The 22,336-nt window shown below is 39.4% G+C and overlaps 1 protein-coding gene across 3 annotated transcripts in view; it reads right to left on the reverse strand.

Annotated features, from left to right (window-relative positions):
* FHOD3 (formin homology 2 domain containing 3) overlaps positions 1–22,336 on the reverse strand; it is a 417,165-nt gene that overhangs the window by 70,478 nt on the left and 324,351 nt on the right. For 2 of the 3 annotated variants that reach the window (XM_037381205.1, XM_037381207.1), the window contains exons 14-16: positions 16,785–16,919; positions 8,019–8,233; positions 896–1,195 (exon numbers count right to left, since the gene is read on the reverse strand). In XM_037381205.1, the coding sequence (XP_037237102.1) occupies positions 896–1,195; positions 8,019–8,233; positions 16,785–16,919 (650 nt within the window). The remainder of the gene's footprint in view (positions 1–895; positions 1,196–8,018; positions 8,234–16,784; positions 16,920–22,336) is intronic. The other variant, XM_037381206.1, reaches the window with a different exon arrangement.

Raw genomic sequence — 22,336 nt, forward strand, 5'->3', positions numbered from 1 at the left:
ATTGTAAAGCAATTCTTTTTTCTTTCCTAGAATGCAGAAAACTTAGGACAATGAACTCCACTGTTCAGCCCTAAGGAAACTTAGGAACCAAATGCCCTCAGTACATTACATTCCTGTACTTCCCTATAAAAAGGGGAAAAGAGTAACTAATCTTCAAAGGTCAAAATCTGTCTTTTACTCCCTCCCTGCTTGGGCTGCATAACAAATTCTGGTTGTCGTTATATCTCCAGGCAGAAAAATGGTTCTTAAGACTGGGCCTTTACAGGTGCCTGGTGGCATAACTGACCAGAACCACTGGTCACGGAGGAACTGGTCTTTTCCAGACAAGGTCTATTTTGTGTGCCTCCTTCACATGAGCTAAAGATGGACAGCCCAGACCTATCTTCAGCAGTTTCTATGTATCCCCCTCTGCTTTCTGAAGCCTAACCAAGATGGGAGAACTGGAGGAAACGAACAAACATCCTAGCCCTCATTGCTCTTCCTCTTCCACTAAAAGGATGAGAAAGGTATCTGGAATCTTATGACAAATCATGTCAGCACAGCCCCTCATCTCATCATTTTATGTGTAGAAAGTCCAAATAAATTCTTTGGGAGCTAGAGATGCAAGTTGCTGCAACATGATGATTCAATAGTTAAAATATTAATCTTAAGGAAAGAAAATGGTCTCGAATCAAAAGAAACCTCATTTCATCAAGGCCTTACTGTCCCTCAAACATAGAAACACCACTGAAGTCTGTGGATTTCCAAGCAGAGAGTAGACCAGACTTGGCTATGGTAAGGAAATTCTTAGACAGGTGCAAAGGGTTTATTAGCTAATTAACACAACAACACAGCTGCTAATTTAACATTTTTTTTCCACCAGAAACCCTTCATTATTGAAAAAGCTTCACTTTACCAGTTTCATTGTCACTGGTTAACTTGTCCTCTCTCTCTTCCCTCTCTAAAGTGCTGCTTGCTGAGGATATACTGGATGCAGAGCAGTTGTCTTTTTCATTCACTTCCTCATTCTGCCTCTCTTTTTCACTGAGTATTGCACTTTCTTCTGGCTCTCTCTCTGGTCCTTGCTCCACCTCACTCTCTGGTCCCACCTCTGTAGTCTCTACTTCCTTGGGTGTCTCCGTTCCCTGCTTGGCCTCAGCCTCCTGCTCTGGTTCTGGTTCTGTCTCTGTCTCTGGTTCGGGTTCACTGGCACTCACTGGTGGAGAGAACAATGGGAGAAAGAGATTCACTTAACAATGGAGTCGTCTCAGGATCTTCCCTCTAAACGAGAGCAAAGTGCCTTATAGAAAGAAAATAAAAAGCAAGTCCATGGCATGCTGAATGAACATTAGGAGCAAGAGACTGATGAATGTTGTGCGACAACAGCATTGCACATGAGAGTGGCCTGGCAAACCCCCTTGCTTTCTGTCTTGAGCCAGCCCACTATTTTTATACATACTTCCACAGCTGGAGTGTCGGACTTGCACAATGATTTGAACGAAGCAGCAGAAAATGGGCATCCCACCTGAGCATGACAATGACAGCTCAGTGCCTAGACAGAGCCATCAAGGAAAAGATGTTTTAAAAAGCAAAAAGCAGGGAGATTGTGGCTTTTGGCTGAATTTTCTTTGGGTTCTGGAAGAGTTCTTTTTTTCACTTGATGAGGTACACTTCAATGAAAAAAATACAAATATTAGTTTTATTAACACAATTGAACGGCACAGTCTGGAAATGGCACTGTCACACATTTGGCTGACAAAACCCATATGTTTTTTCATGCACATTTACTTCAGAATAGCCACATCAAAACTGAACAAAGTTTCCAAATGCTTGGCATATGGCACAAATTTAGTTTCCAATTGGTCAGCATATGGCATACGATGAGCTTTTTTATTGGCTGGCACACAGCAAACACTGTTGATACAATGCTTGGTTTTTTTCTTCCTTGCTTTATCACTGACAGTGAAATTAATTCATTCACCTTCAGGGTTTTTAGCTGTAACAGCAGATTTTCACATGCAAATATTCTCTGCATGCTGCAAAGAAACTGAAGAGCATCCAAACCTATTCACATCAAGCAGCTCACAATGTTCTGAAAACTGAAATGCCATGCAAAAGTGATGAAAATGGGCATGCACGTTAGTTCTGCATACTTCCCAAATCCCCTTTGTATTAAATCTTGTGTTGGGTGGCTGAACTACAATGACAAAGTCATACTTGTTTTTTTCCTCCTGTAACTATTTTTTATTACAATATTGCAAAAGAGTCTTCTGGACTTGTCATAGTCTTTGGATCACATGATATATGATGAGACTTTCTTCAAGAACCAAATGAACCTTTGAAGGAAAAAAAGTATCACGCTGGAAGGCAAGCCAAACATTTCAGTCCTCTAGGGAGCAGGTAAATGGATGTATCCTGAGAAAGTATAAGCCAAAATAATGACGGTCACAATATTTTCCTAAGACCGTTTCATGTTGCATGCCTATCCTGTTTTCTGAGACACCCACAGAAAGAGTAATGATTTCTAACAGTGCCTATGCATACTTTACAATAAGTTTTTAAACCAGGTTTCAGTAATGCATCTTCAGTAGCACACTATTTCATGTAATTTCATATAATTTAAGCATACAAAACTGTGAATGATATTTTTTTTTCTACTGATTTCATTGGAGCTAAGCTTCTGCACTTTCACTATTGACTTTAAATGTGTAGCTAGTTAAATAAGCAGACATGCGTATATCATACATCTATATAAAAAAAAGTACACATAATGTTTAATATATAGTCCATGCTCACTGAAATCCCTCTAGGATGTTTTAAAACACGCCCAATTAGAAGCCTAGCCTTCTCCCTCTTCTACACAGAGAGCATCTGAAGGTCTAATATTAGATATGTGAACAGCTCTGCACATGCCTTGTCTCTCTAAATGTACCTTACCTATGACTGTAACCTGGACACCCCCTGCAAAAGAATCAAAATTACAGACAGCTGGCAAGATGTTGGCAGACACTCTGAAGTCCAGTGGTGTGTTTCTGACCACAGCTGTCAGTGCGTAGGTATAGCACAAGAGCATTTTAAAGTCAAGCCAAGATTTGAATATTACTGAGATGGAAGCTCAGGAATCCTTCAGGAGTTCCTGGAACTAACGTGGTATTGTAGCATGAAAGACTCTAAGCATGCCATACTGCAATGGTCCACATATAAAATGTCATCAATTAATACTTGAATAATCATAGTTTCATACAAATTTTAGATGTTTCTCTTCAAAAAGAAAAGCTCTCATGCACTAACCAAAAAGGTCTACTGCAACATCTCAGGTGGAGAAAGAAGCCGACTAAAATGCGGCCAGGACTGCTGAGCTTATGCCACATTGGTCATGAAGCTACACTGAAGATTCAACAGGATAAAGCCAAGGGAGATCTAAGAAATGCTTGAGAAAATGAAAATGTTCAAAAGAATTGTGGATACTCTTAAAACAAGGAATATTTCATACATACCAGAAAGATGCGGTGTCTTAGCAAAATCTAATATATAATAAAGAGTAAAGAGCAATATACTGACACAGGCTGCTCTTTTGATTTCAAGGAAGATCCAAATCTAAGCACTTCTAGAAGAAGAAAAGGATAGGTTGACACTTATTTTGACAGTCTCTCCCTTTTTTAGGGATAATACCAATCCCCTATAACCCAAATAGCTTATAAATAGTGAGCTAATTCCAGCAGTGCTCCCCTCAAAAAGCAGTTCAAAAATCAGATTTGTCAGCAAACACTAGCAGAACAAAACCAGCAAGCTAGACATGTGTTCATCACTTGCAGTTCAGTCATGTAATCCATTGTGCTGAGAATGATGAGGACTTCCAAAGATGTTAAATACAAATCTCAGTGAATGCTTGGTGGTGGCCTATTTGAAATGAGCTGGAACTTTCAGTTCCGTACCTACTGGATCCATTTTCACACTAGACAAAACACAACTCTATGTGGCAACTTTGCAGATATCAACACTTCAATAACAGACCAGGCTCTGTCCCTTGTCTTCAGGCTTTTTCTGGTGGGCAAAGACTCAGGGAAGCAGATAGGACACTCAGAACATATGATATCAACAGCAAAGGTGTACCTGAGACATCAAGAAGTGTGATGTCATTATAAGTAACAAATTTATTTTTTTTAAATCCAGTTCTTACACACACACAGTTCTTAAAACCAAAGCTGGGATTGCCAGATTCAATAGTAATCTCTTTCACTTGCATATGCTATTTTTCACACTTCTCTCAAGTCTTAGCTTTTCTCTGATGCCCCTATTAAAATACATGAGTGAGCTGAGGTCTTTAAATGAGCAGAAGTTTTACTTGCAATGGGATTAATCAGGAGGAGAAAAACTGAATGTGGCTTTAAGAACTAATTTTTTAGTCATATGCCCACTGCTTTTTCTGCCAGAACTTACTTTCTAAAAATATATTATTGGAAAAAACCACAAAGACTTTTCAGAAGAATGAAATCTCCCAAAGAAGCTGTGTATCCTCATCACTAAAAGAGACAGTAGCAGGGTCGCTCAATGAATGTGTAAAGATATTGTGATTTTGAGAGATGGTATAATCTGCATCTTCTGACACTTTCAAGACTTGGTCATGTAAAGCCCTAGCAACCTGATCTACTATGTTCTGACCAGATGTGGGTGACAGCCCTCTTTTGAGTGAGAGGTTACAGAGGACAGCAAGCTGTTCCCTTCTGAAAAACATGGCTATGAATTTATAATGCTATACAGGGACATTGAGGGAAATTACTTTTGATATTCAACTATAAACGAACTCTGAAGCAGACACAAGATGTTGTATCCTTAGTACCTGCTGATAAGCCCTCAACCACCCAGTCCTATAAGAGAACAAAACATCCCTCTGGATCTAATTCCCTGTCGGGGTAATAGATTAGGAAACCACATCATCAATTTTCTCTGCTCTCTACTTGGAGCTGGGAGATACATAAGCGAAGTGTCTCTTGAGGATGCATACACTAAGTCTGAAGATGGCTATACCTACCCAAGCCCTCTTGGTTCAATCGTTTGGGCATCACTTGAAGTTTTGGTTGTTATCTCCCATTAGCTTCTCCAGCACAGGATTCCTCTTGCTGTGAATTCAGCAGGGGCTCTCTCTCTTTCTCCACCTCCACCCCAATCTTTTCCTCTTATCCCTTGTGATGGTAAAAACTAGCACAGAGTGATCACCAGTAGGGAACTGGCTCTTTCTCCGTCACGTCAGAAATCACCTTTCTTTGCCGCCCAGCCCAGTTCCTCCTCCTTCTGTACCAAGGTTCCTCTAGCTCTACAGCTGAGGCTGCAATGTCCTCACTGTGCCCACATGCTCTGATGCTTCCCCATCTGCCGAGATGTTCTCACCAGTCATGCTTTAGGCAGTATTTGAACTCTGAATTTGCTCAGCTACTGATATGTTCAGCTTTCCTACTGTCCACAATGTGCACTTGGGTTGGCCTGCTTACTTCCTCAAGTGCTACAAAAGCTGCTCCTCTCAGAGAAAGGTTCTTCTCCAATTCCTTTGTGGATTAACTTCAGAGATGTCTTTGTTATTGTTGCTCTCCTTTACTGCACATGTGCACTTCATAAAATATTCTCCAATGAAATTACAAAAGAGGAAGTAGCTGCTCTGAAAAAAAAATATTAAGTTCCATTTCGCAGTTATGAGACTGCCTTCATTTCCTCTGAATGCCATACCCCAAGTTTTACAAGAGTAAGTCTTACAAGACTTGATTACTTTAGTGGAACCAATTGTTTTATATGAGAAAACACTTCAGCTCAGTAAATCCAGATTTTTATATTGGGTAATGATACTGAGATGTTTCACAGCATGGGACAAAGTTCCATAGACAAAATCCATTTCCTTCTTAAACCCAGTAGATACTGGATGGCCAAAGGAGTGCTGAAGTACAAATGGCATATAATAAAGCTGACTCTGAAAATCACTTACTGTTTTGCTAGTATAGGAATGCACTTCCCTTTTGACTTCAGGTTCTTTATTCTGCAGATGAGTATTACACATCCGTTAACAGTATTCTTGCAGAGTCTTTGGATGGTGTTATGCACAGAACCAAAGAAGTGTTTTCCTTCTGCCGTTTGATCCTTGCTTGGGAAGATGGTCACCCCCCTGTTCAAAACCAACTGCTTGGGGTGCAAGTAATCAGGGTTCTGTCCATGGCTCATGCAAGTTAATGCATCAGTTTCTTTATCTGTTAAAGTCGGATTCATGACATTTCCTGAGCACAGCAACAGTTGAGATTTTAATTCATTATGGAGCAGAAGCAACTTATAATAGTCTAGAGGCCATGGCACAAAGCTTGCCAGCTGTTGGCTTATTTCCAATAGTCTGGCTACCTTGAGAGGAGAAAGCCTGCCCTGCCCACGTGCTCATTACTTCATATGGCCTTTCCAATGCTTTTGGTAGGCCTGAAACAGCAGTCCTTCCTCATGCACAGCTCCCACTGAAGTATACAGATTTCAGGCCCCTGTTCTGGTGCCATTCTGGCCATTTGACTTCAGCTGCCCTTGGCTGAAGGCTTACCCTGCCCCATTCATATGTTGTCTCATTGCAGTCCATTTGCCAGGCTTCCAGGGTGCTGCCCTCTGATGCCTAGTGATATTGCCAGAAGTTTTAGTAGAGATGTCCTGCCTACCCATGTGTTGATAGCTTTGCCATATTCTAGCCACCTAAAGTTGCTCTGTACACCTGCTCTAAATTTATTCTCCAAATGGATTGTGCTGCTCCATTTCATACTGCATTTTTTTTTTAATGCTTCCAGGAGAAATATGTTAAATAATCATCGTAAAAGAGATACTTGCTCCCTACCCAGCTCTGAAATCCTAATGGTGGAAAAATGCAGCTTATTTGCTCTCAAAGCAATATTGCACTAAAAAAATGGGCATCTGGATATTTCTGCATATCAGCGTTACAGGAAAATATCCATGTTTTTTAAGTTCAAATGATTCCACTGAGACTTTTAAGGTGCCAGACAAGAAAACTGGGAACAGAATTGGGAAAATACATAAACCTAAATTAAATAAACATCACCTACTTAGTATGGCAAGGATAAACATGTGCTACATTCAGTATTTGTAACTTTTTTCTTAAATTGCCTTGCTTTATAGCATGCTACCAGCCATAACACTCAATAAAACCAAGCAGTGCATGTTACAAATGCATTAATCACCAATAGCACAAAGCAGGAAATCAAATAAAATAAAAATGAATGATGGAGATAATTCACCCTCAACATGCATTGTAGCTCCCAATGTTAATGCAACATCATGTGGCACATATAAATCTGCATGGTGGGTGTTTTCTTGAGGACTGAAGGAGGGGTACATGATGCAAGCAGCAGAATGACGTGCACACACAAAAAATATTGCTCTGTACACCAATAAATTATATGACAGCAAACCAACCGTGCAAACACTAATTATACTTTCCTTTTTACTAATTGTCTGTGGTCTCTTTTAAGTCCTTTACTACTTGTGCTACAATTTTAAGAGTTTTTGTTGGTGTTAAAAATAACCAACACACCCTCCCTGCCTTTAATTCAAGACCTTTTCTGTTTGTCCCATTCAGCCTGTGCTCTGCTGGAAGGTTATTATAATCTTGGCATTCATCTGTTGCATTTCTTTCAGAGAATCCACATAAGCAAAATCTGTTGGCAGGAATATTGTTGGTCTAGTCAGTAACTTCTAATACACAAGGAACATGATGCTAAAATTAAGACCCTCTGTATGCTGTATTTTCCAATTATTCCATTGTAATAGCAACAGACAAAGATAATATAAATCATAGCAACAATTAGCAGTATATTCTTTGCTTGAATAGGCTAGAAGACATCCAAATCTATGCAAAACCAGGAAATTTAGGAAGACAGCATGAAACAATATAATAATACTCTATACTCTGGCATCTCAGAGGTTGTATTCTTGCACTCGTACATCAAAAAACACTGCTAGCCCAAGAGAAACTGTGATAAGAACACCACTCTTTACTTTTCACTTACCTTCTGAGGGCTGAGGTGTCCCACAAGGAGTGGAAGGGGTCTTCAGCTCTTCCTGGGACTCTATGGATGCTGGGCTGACGCACTTGGGTAAAGGTGAGGATGGGGCTGAAGGAGATCTCAGGTTCAAGGACAGCTCACTTCTGCCTCGGCTTACACTCCGAGCCTTCAGCTCCTTCTCATACTCCTCTGCTGCCAACCTCTCCAAGTATTTGTATCTGAAAGTTAAATTCCAGAGGGTTTCCGTAAAGAAAGAGAAGTCTGTGGCTGATGCTTGTTTATGGATGAAACACCTGCAGAGTATGAGCTGACTTTGTGACACAAGGGATACAGCACTGAACTGCCTGCCTGCTCAAGCTGCCAAACGCACACCAAAGCAAAGACTATTGCTCTGAAAAATGTTAAATTGCTCATGACAAAATACAAGCAAATACCAGCAGAGTTAAAGAGTCTTTAGATGTAGCATTGTGTCTGCATAATACTCCTCCTTTTGGAATCATTTGTGTCCTCCTTTTCACCCTCCTGTTCACCTCCTTCTCCTCCTCCCAGCCCTCCCTCTCCCAAAACTAAAACGGGAGGGGAAAAAAACCCAAAGAAAAAAAAAAGCCTCCAAAGCCAGAGTCCCTTAATATTTATGCAAATAGCCAAAGGCTGAGACTTGCTCCAAGGAGAAGAAAACGGTTCAGTGCAGCAGACAAAACCAGATCTCCCTGAAAATAATAACAATAAATGTTTGGATTGACTATCTAAAGTCTCTGAACCTGCTTCTATTTGCTCTGAGAGCAATGCACTGGAATTCACTTTGTTCTCTCCAGAGTCTACAATGGAAAGTTTTCTTTTTTTTTATTCTAAAAAATTTCTCTGCCGGACTCAGACATCCAATAGCTTGTACCTGACGTCACATGTAGTTTATTCATCAAAGTCACTTTAAAAGAACAAAGATACATCTGTTTTGCATTTTAGGCAGGCAGAACTCACTGTTTATTAAGACCAGCTACCAATCATATTCTTCATAGTGTGCTTTATACATTTCGACCAAAATAACTTTGAAGTATGTGCCCCTTCCAGATGTCTGCTAATTTTATCCACCATTATTTGCTAAGGAATAAATTCATGAATGCAGCTGGAGGGGGCTTTAGACTGTTTGTCTTACCCACAAGTGAAGTGTTAAACAGGTTAATCAAGACTACTGCTTATGTCCCTGAAACACTGTGGTCATCCTCCCACCACTGTAAACACTTTGTAAAAGGGAACACCTCTCCTCCCCCCTTCTGCCTCACTGACAGCCCGAATTAGTGTACGAGGGTGCATTAAAAGCAGACAGGGTAAAGAAGTCAGACATATGTGGTAACAAACATGCTTACTACATATGGTAGCCACACATGCATGCACATTTGCAAACATCCATATAGTGCACAGAAACACGTCTTTGAAGAACAGTCCTTGAGTTTTCAGAGGCAATTTGCTTTACTGTGAACAGCAATAGTGAAGAACAAACCCATTTTCTTTTATTCCTCCAGAGGTACGTGCAGGCTTTGAACAAATTCTGCAAGAAAAAGAACCCCTACAGACTCTGGATGAAAATATAACAAGCCACATACTTGTATGGTTATAAAATAGAAACTGTTTACAGTTCTAACATGAAGCCAATTCTCGAAAATGATTTTTGCCCTTTCAATAGAGGAGAAAGTCTTTTGCTGGCATTAGCACAGCATTTTGTTACAGCTCACAAAGCCAGTCTTCTCTCAACATCGGGCACTTAGGTATTGTGCCTTTTGCTTCCTCACAAGGAGGGCAGATGGGACTTCAGACCCATGAAGAGCCATTCAGATTGATCACAGCTCAAACAGGTACAGCCCAGCCGATTGCCACCAAGGAGGGCTGTGCAGTTTGCCAACAGGCTACAACAAATATCTGGATGGATCCTTCTATAATGGGGGGAGCTACAATGTTTTATTGTCCTCAGCTCTTTTTCAGCTGCTTTACCATTTTAGCTTCTGTAGCTGTGTGCTGCATAGCCAACCAGCAAAGCAGGGGACATCATCAAGATATGCTTTCTCAAAATGTGTCTGTTGACTATACTGAAAGAAAAAAGGGAACCAGAACAGCAACTCCCATGGCAGCATATCAGCATAACAAGTTATCAGATGGGAAGACTAATAAGCAGATACAGCAATTTAACAGAGAAATAAAAATCATTAAAGAATCAGTTATTAACACTTAATACTTGAAAAATTATATTTATTTAGGTTATTTTTTGTTTCTGCCCAGTGTCTTAAGAATGAATGAATGCCAGCATCAAATACACAAGGTCTTGTGAAGACCAGAATATTACGGAGTTGAAAGGACAAACTACCATCCTCTGCTGCAGTTGCTTCCTCCACTACAGCACTGACACATTGCCTTTGTATATACTGCCATATTCCTTTACACCATGGAAACCTGCAGACATCATCACATCTATGCTGACTCCTCTTTATAGACAGAGGCAAAAGTCTGTGGGTTATCCATTTGGTATACCTCATGAACATGACATTCCCCTCATTATCTTCGGGTAGATGAAAACATCATTGCAAGTTCTCTAGGTCTGGGAGCAATGCCCTGAGGGCATCTTAAAATGTTTATGCACCAACAAAGTCATAGGGTGGAAAGCATTTGAGCCATAAATCACACTAGAGAGGGCTTGGATGCTCACCTTTCTGGGGTTTATTTTTAAACTACCATTGGAAAATACCTAACCAAGCGAAGTAAAAGAGGCCTCAAATAATTGAAAAGCAAGAACATGTTAAACAAATGGTGCTGAGTTACACTCAGACCCCTTGGAACTGCAGGAATCTTTCTCCCTCATACCAAGACCACCTCGGAGCCACTGGAAAAGTGAGTGACTGTATTCTGGAGCTCCAGGGTGATGCCACAGTACACAGAATGCTGCAAAATGTTGACAGAATTTAGACAAACCAGTGCTTTTAAGTTTTTCCTATATGCTTTATATTATATACTACTTTTCCAAACTGACACAGAGGAAATGTACAATCCAGATTTTACCTAGGATTTTAGCACCTTGACTATAGCACTTTCTTACAGTCCATGCATTCTCTTAAAACAAGTCAACATGAAACTTGCTATAAGAAATGAAACTGCATTTATGCAAAGGTGTTTGTTAAAAATTAGTTACAGAAGGCCACTGCAATGGACTACTTGTGTAAGACTCTCCTGCAGAAGTTTTCTCCAATATTTATGTGCTATCAAAGTAAACATATCTTTCCTCTTTATCAGGAAGAACTGATAGTCTAACATTTCAGTTCAAAAGAGCCCTAAGGATAAAGACACATTCCTAATGACCAGTGAAATTGTCTCATTGCACAGCAGTGATGCCCTCCTGCTGGTGAATACTTCCCCCAAAATACTCCAGTTTACTTGGTACATTCCCTTACAACCTGAAAGTGCTGGAGAGCTCGATTGTAATTTGTTTCGATTTTTTCTAATGAGCACAGTAATTGTAAGAGATTTTATGCAGCTAAGATCAGTATACGATGCTTATGTGTTCAGACGCGTTTCATTTTATAAAATGCTTTAAACTATTTGCAATTGCTTTGGCTGAAAGGACAAAGGAAAGCCCATCCACTTTTCTTACTCTTTGAGATGTCAAAATAATTTTTCAGTATTACTACTTCAGCCACAATAGATCAGACTTCAGGCTGCAGAAATTAACTGCCTCCTGTATGATGATTTTGTGGGGAAAAAAAATCAAACCAACCAACCAACCAACCAACCAAACACAAAAAAACCCCCAAAACCCCAAACAAAATGAGGAAACACGATTTCTGAGATGGCTGCTCTCTTTGATAATGTAGTTCCGATTCTTGACAATCCAAAAGTATCTCTAGAAAGTAATCTCTAGGGGCCATAAAAGCAGAACTGAATCAATCTGGATTATTTTTCATCTACTATTTATTCAGAAATATGCTTATTTTCCAGGTAAAAACAAGCTCCCTCCAGGGTGTAATTACTAGTGGAGGTAGAGATTAAGCTACTGAAAGGCAAAGGTCTCTAATTGAGTATTCCTTGAAAAATGTGCTTTCATAAGCACATAGCTCCCAGCTTAGCCTAGAGTTTCTAAACTTTAATTGAATTTAAAAAAGGAAAACAATCCCAAACCTTCAGTCCCTTTAAATATAGTATTTCGATAAAACTGTCCTGGTTTCAGCTGGGATAGAGTTAATTTTCTTCTTAGCAGCTGGTACAGTGCTGTGTTTTGGCTCTGATATGAGAACAATGCTGACAGCACACTGATGGTTTCGTTGTTGCTGGTTAATGTATATACTAAGCCAAGGACTTTTTGATTTCTTGGGCCCTGCCAGCCAGAGGGCTGGAGAGGCACGGGAAATTGGGAGGGGACACAGCCAGGACAGGTGACCCGAACTAGCCAAAGAGGTATTCCATACCATGGGACATCATGCTGAGTATATAAACTGGGGGAAGAAGTAGGAAGGGGGGGACATTTGGCATTATGGCGTTTGTCTTCCCAAGTAACCGTTACGCATGATGGAGCCCGGCTTTCCTGGGGATGGCCGAACATCTGCCTGCCCGTGGGAAGTGGTGAATGAATTCCCTGTTTTGCTTCAAAAAGCATGCATGGCTTTTGCTTTACCTACTAAATTGTTCTTATCTCAACCCTCGAGTTTTACATTCCTTTCTGATTCCCCTCCCCATCCCTCTGGGTGAGGGGCAGTGAGTGAGGGGCTGTGTGGGGCTTGGTTGCCGGCCGGGGTTAAACCATGACAAAAACTAATACAGTGTCCCAATGATAAACACTGCTAAGCTTTGTAATTTACTTGCTGCTGTTTAGAGAGATTGGCAAAGAAAACTTGGCCCTGAAAGATTAAAATACGCTGGGAGTGGGTCAGATCCATTTCCATCAGCCTGTGACTGCAGTTTTGCAATGTTTGTAACCCCAGTTTCCTTTATCCTCAGTTGCCTTTTCTGACCCTCCAGAAAGCTTGGGACCCACTGGGCGAGAAAGACAGACTTATTCAATTTATAACTATACTGAATTTGGGCAAATTTCTGAGGCAAATGGAGTAAGCTTATTTCCCACACAGATAGATAAAAGATAGATCATCAATCATTCTTATGCATTCCAGTCCCACTGCTCTTCATTTACTGCTGTGCTTACAGCTGGACTTCATTCTCCTCTTTAACGAAACAACTGCTTTCTTATAGAAATCTTTTGGAATAGAAGAGTTCTGTACATGCAGAGTTAAAAATGCAAATACACGACAGCTTCACAGTAAAGAATATAGCAAGTGCAAACAACCAGAGGGAAGGATGGATGCATTATATACAAACCTCTCTTCTCTTGCTTGTCTTAGTTCTTCTCTTTTGTCTAAATAATCACGGCTAAAAAGAGAATTGCAGTAAATTGCAGAGGAAACCAGAAGAGTAAGAGAAGTAACAGAAGTGGAAGTACAGTAGGAGTAACCAAGAGCAGTACAAACAAGCTGATCAGAGACAATGAAGGCTATTGTTGACAAAAATTATTAGTTTTTTTAAAAAATAAAATGCTGAAATGTGTGTTTGTACACTTACTCATCCATGCATACACCACATGTGTACACCAAATAAGTACTTTGGAAGACCATTACAAGTAATTATAAAAAAAAAACCACCAAAAAGTGAAGACCTTGAAGCACCTTTTGAAACCTGGTATCCAAAATTAGATACAATGAACTGGTCCTATCCATAATGAGCAGACACATTAGTGGCTGTTAAACCATTCCTCATTTGCTCTATTTAGAATACCCCAAAACAGGAACCTTGGCACCTGGCAGGCTAGACCAAGGCAGGGAGCATACTGTATTGCCTCTCTTTCTAATGTACCTTTTCTCAGTGTGTTTTAGTTGCCACAATTGGAAACAGGACAGTGGACTGGCATTACCGAGTAGGACAATTCTTTGTTCATACAAGGTGCATGCAGGATAACCAGACAGGTTACAGCCTTTCACGTCTTTGTTTTTCACCCTGCATTTTAGATACCTCCCTTCTGTCTCAGCTGCCTTTCCCACAGCTCCTCAAGTAACTCACAAACTTAACTTTTGCCAAGGCAGCTTTGCTGGACACCTGAGCACTGATTTCAGGCAGTACTATCACATCCACAAATGAAGATGCAAATTTAACTCAGAGCACAGCAGGACCCAGTGAATGTCCAGCCTGCCTCCATATCACAGCAAGATAGTTCCTTACAATATATTTTTAATGTTTTGTTGAATCTGGTAGACAAAACTCATGAGGCTTTCACCTTATCTGTTAGATTCCTCTACAGCGTAACCTGTGAGTACCAGAAAGATTTTTAGAGCTACTCCATTTATGAATAAAAAACTATTTCTTCCCTTTATATTGTATCATCAAATGAATTATGTATCATGTACTATACCATTAGCTATCAAACATTTGCTTCCAAGTGCTCCTCAACAGTCTGTTACCAGGGAACACATATTACTGTTTCAGGCTGTCTCCACAACCTTTGAATCGCTGAACTGGCTACGCTTTTATAATATTTTCAGAGTATTCTTTGGAATTACAATAGCTATGGGAATAACTCCAGGGAAAAAAAATAATCTAGGAATTTTTCAGCAGGCAAATTTTAACTCTTTCCCCTCTGACAACTTTCACCCTTCCTTTCAGCCAATGAATAACCCTGTATTTTAGGAGACATTGTTCTACATATGCAACGGGTACAACAGTCTTTCTACTGAGAAAAATGTTCATTATGTACAGCATTCCTTCTCCTAGCAGTAGCTTATGAAGCTTTTTAATCCTCCTCCTAAAACCAAACCCTTTCACAACTTGTGATGCTCTCCTTTAAATTATCCTCGATTTGTCAATAACGGTGCCAGAACCTAGTGCAATGTTCTTGAGGCAGAGTTGGAAAGAATGAGATAACAAATGAGTCATGATGGTAAATCCAGTACTGCTCACGAGTTTAAAGGCTGTGAATTTCAAGTGCTATTTTTAATCAAAAATACATCTTCAGAGACTGGGTTTCTAGCCAGACTGATGATACGATAATGTAATCCCAAGAACTCTTACGAAACTGTCCATGATTATTTGCTGTGGCTTTGTCCTCCTCCTGCCAGACTGTTTAGTCAACTGTGGGATGCTGTCTGTCTGTGAAGTATGGTGGCTTTGGAGACCCTCAACTCAAACTCAAGGTACACCTTTCGGGTGACAAGGGAACTCAAATTTAGAAGATGAAAGCACTGGGCAGTGAAAAATTGTCATCTTAAATATGCAACACAATCACAATGTTTAGTTAACCAGTTTCTGAATCTCGAATAATGGGATGAAGACGTACATTTTTTAAAAAATACTTTTTCTGACTTTAAGGAAGCTCTTATTTGTGACAGAACAACTACTGTAGCCAACCTCTATGGAAATGTGCAGATCTGTTATTCAAACAGGTCAAGCTGCCAAATGTCCTGGTGGCTTTTTTGGTCTGAGAGTTTCCTTTCTGAAAGATCATGTTGGCTGTCCACGGCAGCCTGCTGCAGCCTGATGATACCACTTAGAGGGAGAGTTTTTGGAAGAGGCTTGAAGACTGGGACCTGATTGTTTCTGTTTCAGGAGAACTTGGGCAGCTTTTGGCTGCCAAAGATCCTATTATGGTGCTCTTCCACCTTCCCTCCGCCTCTCATTTGCTTCAAAACTAACTGTCTTCTGGAGCCAGGAGAATATCTCCTTCAACCAACCAACCAACCAACCACCCACTAGTAAGTTACTTCTCTTTCCAAATTCACTGTGACACAGACCATTTCCTCTTCTTACTAAAGAGATGATTACAGTGAAAACAATCCTGCATACTAATAAACAAGCTCACATGAAACCCAGTGCCATCTTCTCCACAAATACCAACTCTAAGGCTACAAAACTTTTATCCAACCATTCTTTAGAATACTACATGATGTCTTCTAACTACTAAACAATATATTTAATTTTCACTTCTGTTTATGAGGAAACAAATTAGTTTCTTAGTGTACACTCTTCAGACAGTAGGGAAACCACTTCAGGTATAGTCTCCTTACCTATCCTAAGCCCACTGCAGTCTTTGCTAATGCCTGTGCTAGGATTTCCAGGCATGGTTTTAAAAGGAGAGGGCTTGCCTCACTATCCTCAGGCAGCACACCCTGGGATCCCACAACACAGAAAATGTTTTCTGATGTGAAAATGGAGAGTCTTATATTCAGCTGAGGCCTTCATCTGGCCATGGTTTGAACAATATTTTCGCTAATTACTTTCTGACAGTTGTTTCCAGAAGGAAGAGACACATGCTGAGAAAAGCAGGAAAAAATACTTTAAAAACACTACCATACATCCCAAGACAGCAAAACACTTTTAGTTTGCAGAACATAAAACCAAAAAGATGTCTCGGTGCTGTCCCTTCCTCCCACTGTTTAATCTTCAAACCCTATGCCTCACTGAGATTATACGTCAGGAAGTATATTAGCTAATAAAACCTGGCCTCTGCAGATACCCAAACAGTATAATTGGTGAATATATAGCTGTCTTTAAAAAGATTGCTGGTTTATTAAATGCCAAAATTCATCACGATGTGTTTAATGTATCAATTCTTAAGATACTTAGATCAAGAAAGGTGTCTAAAGAGATGCACAAACTATTCATCAGTTCAATTATTTTGCAATTGAATGTCTCAATGATTTACAAATCCATCATGCATTAAAGTAACAGATTGAGAACAAATTTGGTTCCTACTTGAATTTGTTTCTTTCTTCACGTTCTATCCTTTGCAACCTTTCTTCTCTCTCCTGACGTCGTCTTTCTCTTTCTGCTGCCAAGGACTCCTGGTGCTGCCGAAAAGATGATGTAAGGAGACCACCCAAAGCTGGCCTGCAGAGAGGGAAGATCAGATTTCTCAGTGTCACTTTTATTGATTATACTGGCAAAAAAATGAGTAGCAATCATTCAGTAAGAAACATAATCCCAACCAACAGAATGACAAGGCAATATTTATGTATGGATACTTCAAAGCACTGGTTAAGTATCTTCTTGCTAAATTGATTTTAGATGCTGTGACAAGCTGAAGAACCAGAGATAGGGTAGTCTTCTTAAGTTGCCAAATTTCTGAAGTATAAATAAAATAAAGTATGTGTAAGAATTCTGCAGTGTATTTTAACTGCAATATTGTCTAAATAGATTTTTTTTTTTACTGTTAATCATGTTAACTGAAAAAATGAATCCTGTAAAGGAGTTTTGAAAATTTAAAGAAAAAAAAAAAAGCTGGATTATTTTCCCAGCAATTTCCAAGTATGTTATGCAATGAGGTCTCAAAAACAGACGTGTCACAAACACCTGAGAATCCTGTATAGAGAAAAACAAAAGTTAAAGAAGATATCATATAATTATAGACTCATTTAGGTTGGAAAAGACCTTTAAGACCATCAAGTCCAACTGTTAAGCCAGGTCTGCTAAGTCCTCCATTAAAACATGTCCCAGCTGCCCTTCAGAATTTGAATGCTCTGCCAGACAGGGGCATAGTTTTTCCTTTATACATTAACAAATTCTGTTATCATGATTTCCTTACTGCACATGCTGCAAGAGCAAACAGGAGTAAAACACACAGGGACAGCACAGCTAGTTATAATAATCATTAAATACCATCAAAATCATTATTCAAAAATCCGAGGAAATGGGGCTGAAGGAGAACAGAATACCCATTCTTCTCTCCTTGCCCACAGCAGGTTTTAGTCTTCTCAAACCATTCTTGAAAACTGTTTGCCTGACCTGCCTTACAAATCCTTAATGATGGATGTACCACAACCATCTGGTTCTTAACTACCCCTGCTAGACCGAAAGGCTTCTCTGCTGTCTAGCCTAAATTTTCTTTTTTTGCCATTTAGACCCATTTGTTCTTGTTCTGTCCACAGTGAACAAAACCCCCCAAAAACCTCAAACCCAGTCTTCTACAACCTGTTTTATGGCTAAGCAAGAATTAGTCTGAAAGGGGACCTTCTCTGCAGTCCTCTGACAATAGCTATGAACTGGACACTCCATGGCAGGTCACTGTAATGAAGGTTCAATGTCCCACCAGCAATGACTATCACACTTCCAGCTGTTGCTTAGAAGGCTGTTAAGATGAATAAGATACGGTGAGTAAATGCCCAGACAAAAAACTGGGACATTTTTTGTCAGAAATGACAGCCTCTACAGTAAAGAGTTCTCAGATATGTAAATGATTATTTTATTTATTTATTTATTTATTTATTTTAGATTAAACAGCTTCAGGTAGCAAATACAATTCAAAAATGCTACATTTATATTCATTTACAGTTTGGTCTTGACACAGATTTTTTTATTTATTTTTATTACTGCAAGTACTACATTGGCTAGGAGACTGGCTCCTATCACGTATCTTTCCCCCAACATGGTGGTATTGGTACCACCAAACTCCCACATGGTAATAGAGTAACCTCAGTGTAAACATGTCTTTCTTCCTGTCTCTTAAGACAGGAAAAATCTGTATTGTACAGAGTAGCTTTATACAGATGTAAATATATCCACAATGATTGAATTATACTGATAAAATCAAAAAGACATAACTTATGTAGAATGGTTTCTGTGCATTGTTGTAACATGAGTTTTGCAGTGAAAAGATTAATGAGAGAAATAGATACTGCCTTTTCTGAAAAGAAACTAAACGCTTTCTAAAGGAAGGTTCTCAAACCAGCACTGCAAACCTGAATAAATTTTCATTACTTTTAAGAACTCAGACCCTTTCCCTTATTTATTTACATGCTTATAGCTGCACAATGTAGGCATTTAGTGTAATGGCACCAGCTCACCAGTGAAAATAGGCGCAGAAGACAAAAACATTAACACAAACCTTTCTTCCGTGAGTGTCTATGTCTATGTGTGAGTAGGAATGCCGCAAAACAGGCATTTCAGTCTCACTGGCATCAGGGCAGTATGAATATAATTTCAACAATTTCAATAAACTGAATTTCAGTATGTCTTATCCCACCCACATAAACATTACATAAGATGGTATAAAACTTGATATTCTGTAAGGCTCCCTGCTGGCATTCTTCCAGAGCTACAGTATCAATGCTGGATCACGCTCAAAACCATAAAAATCTCTAATATGCCTCAGCACCAAGAAAAGCAGAAAAAAAAAATGCCTCAGCACCATGAAAAGAAAAAAATAATCTCAGACTCTGACAGTCAAGTACGTGTGGTGATTTTTTCCTTGAACATATTTTAAATTTATTTTACCTTCTGACCTTTTAGTGCATGTTGCAAGAGAAAGCTCTCAGCAGAAACAGTAGCACCACTGTACTAAGATTCAAAAGCTAGTAATATGGCAGTAAGGTTGGATATATCATCAGAAATTGCTCTCGGAAGGGGAAAACAGGACATTGCCTCCATGTGAAGACACCTGAAAATAAACTGGAAGGGATGGCAAAATTGTTGCTATCAGGTCTGAGCTCAATCTGTTCTGTGTATTCAGCTTGCTATCCTATCCCATTTCATCCTATCCAGCTGCCTGCCCTGAAGTCTGCAAACTCCATTTGGAATGAAAGGAAGTTATGACTTCATAGAACCTGAAAGAAAATTAAGGGGAAGGATGGGGTGGTGCTGAGAGACCAGAAGAATGATTGTAGGTCTGCACAGCATCTAGCAGGTTGGAAACCTTCAGCTCTAAGCTCTGGGGCTCCACAGCAAAGACACATTCTTATCCACGGGATTACAGGGGAATCACATGGAGATGTGCAGCTCAGTCCTGCAGATGGGATTTTAACCTGAACTTGGTAGTAAAATGTCTCCAAATGCTGAAACACCTTGTTTGGAGGTTTGATCTAGCAGAGTTTGGCTAGCATTGCTCACTTGGCTAAAATATGCAATGTATGAACAGCTGCCTCACAATCTAAATAAAAGATCTACAGCCAAACAGTCAGAAAAAAAGGCCAATGTTTAAGACAAAACTGAAAATGAGTATCCATGTTCCATATTAGTTTGCCACCTCCTGGAAACGAATCAAATCAATAATAACTAGCCAAAACTTGGTATTTCCCACTGGTTATTTTATGAGTTTACACGTCAGCTGAGTTACAAGCTACGGCTCAGCCTGCACACAGATACCTGACTCTATCAATTTGTCCCAAACACAGTCAGTTCTGGCCTGCCATGTTACATACAACAGTTTATTGCATGAAATGGTCAAAACTAACAGTCAAAGCTGCAAGAAGGTTCTGTTGAAACAGGTCATAATTAAACAGACAGGAATATGGGCAGCTGACTCCTTGTGTGGCAATGACTTCTTAAAACACAAATAGTCAAGTTTTGGGTTTTCAGTCACATTTAGAAAAGGACAGGCAAAGAAACAGCACTGATATTGCTGACTTAATGCTCGCTTAGTGGTTAGAAGCTGTGGTGTCCAGTGCACTCGACTGGACACGTGCCCTTGGTGAAGACCACACTTCACATCATGTGCTGAGACCATTTCCTTTATGAAACCTCATACATTCACAGCTTCACTGTTGCTATCAAACACTGTAACACAGCTGGTATTTGGGTGCATCAATCCTCTTTTTAACATGAAGTGCAACTGTAAATAAGCAGATTTTAGTAGCTAGTAAACTCCATCCTTGATTTACTACATGAGCATAAACAAAACCTGGAGGAAGCAGGTGGTACTTTCAGGGTGTACAAACCTGTAAAGCAGCCAGAAGGAAAAGCAAGTGGTAAGAGATATTCCTCAAATATTCTAAACAATTTGAAAAGAGATTTGTCTATGTTTGGTTTGCCTCAAAACTTGGTTTTTTTGTCTTTGTGTTCCCCTGGTAAAAATGTTTAAAGTAAACATTCCCTTTTTCTGAACTCGTACTTGAATTGCAAATGGCAGCGGCAGTGGCCAGACAAGGTGGCGGGACAGGCGTGGGCTCAGCTGCCAGGTAACGTTGGTGCTTTGGTGCTGTTTAGAGGGTGACAGTACCTTCAGACCTCAGGAATATTTAAGTCTCACTGTCACAGTCTGTGTTTTTAAAAATGGGTAAGTAAGGAAAAGGCTAAAAAAAATTCTGGCATTGAATCAAAGGTGGCAAGAGATTTTAACAGAAAAAAGCATGTGATTACTCTATGAAAGCATAACTCACGAAAGCAGGTTATAGCTAATATATGCCATCATTGTAAGGCTGGTGTCATACATTACCAGCTGGTAATATCAACCATTTGTTCAATTCCATAAATACAATCCAGAAGGATGCTTACTCTGATTACTATTCTTAGTCTTGTAGAGAACACAAGGCTATTAAAAACGGACTGTTAATATAAAAATATTAAGAAAAGCCTTCTTCTGCCTGCTGTTAAAACCAGAAAAAGCTAAACAAGCTATATTGTTACACTTTCATTCCAGAAAGAAAACACGCAACAAGAGTAAGTCTAAGTCTGGGGATTTTAGAATATAGCTCCACACCATTGCATCAGGACTTGGGGCCAAAGAGGTCATTAGGTATCTATTTTGTTGGAAGAACACAGGAAAAAGCAAAGACTAGGGGGAAAAAAGAAAGAAAAAGAAGGAAAAAAAATATATCTATATGTACAGGGCAGAGGACACAAAATGAAAATATTGATTGTAGGCCACGACTCTTCTGAATAAAAATTCAGCTAACCTGACCTTCTGCATTTGACACACGGTGAATTAGCAATCATTATTAAAAACACAAGCTCAGAGAGACAAAAGGTATCTCACACTTTTTTGCAAGTACTTTCAGTTTTCTGACAATACTTCATCACAGACTATATAGCGCAAAGGGGAATATGTGACCTGAATTACTCTAATCTTGTTGAAAATTAAAGAAAATATTTCAGTTTTACTCTAAGCCACTTTATTCCACCAAACTCGCAGCTACCAACTTCAAATGTTCTTCATTCATGTTAATTCTGAAATACTCTTTTGTGGCTGTGCTTTCCTCCATTAGTTGAATTTTTAAAATTTGCTATATGGAAATTAATATCTATAGCAAGAATACTAAATACAAATGTATATTTTTAGGAACTATATAAAAAAAATCACAGATGACTTATGAGAGGAAATCCCTTTAGGTCATAAGGTTAATATTCAGGATTTTCTTTAATATAACAAGGGTCAGAATCATTAATAACATTAATAAGGAAGCACTAATTACCCAGTTTTCCAAAGTACTCCTGCTCCAGTAGTCATGGGAATGCTACAGAGAGGGAACAAAAGTCGGCAGCTCCTACTCAGGCATTAAGTAACTCTAAATGTCTCTTGGCTTTAACAAAATAAA

The sequence above is a fragment of the Falco rusticolus genome, chromosome 3 (assembly GCF_015220075.1).
Source record: "Falco rusticolus isolate bFalRus1 chromosome 3, bFalRus1.pri, whole genome shotgun sequence".
NCBI classification, from domain to species: Eukaryota; Metazoa; Chordata; class Aves; order Falconiformes; family Falconidae; genus Falco; species Falco rusticolus.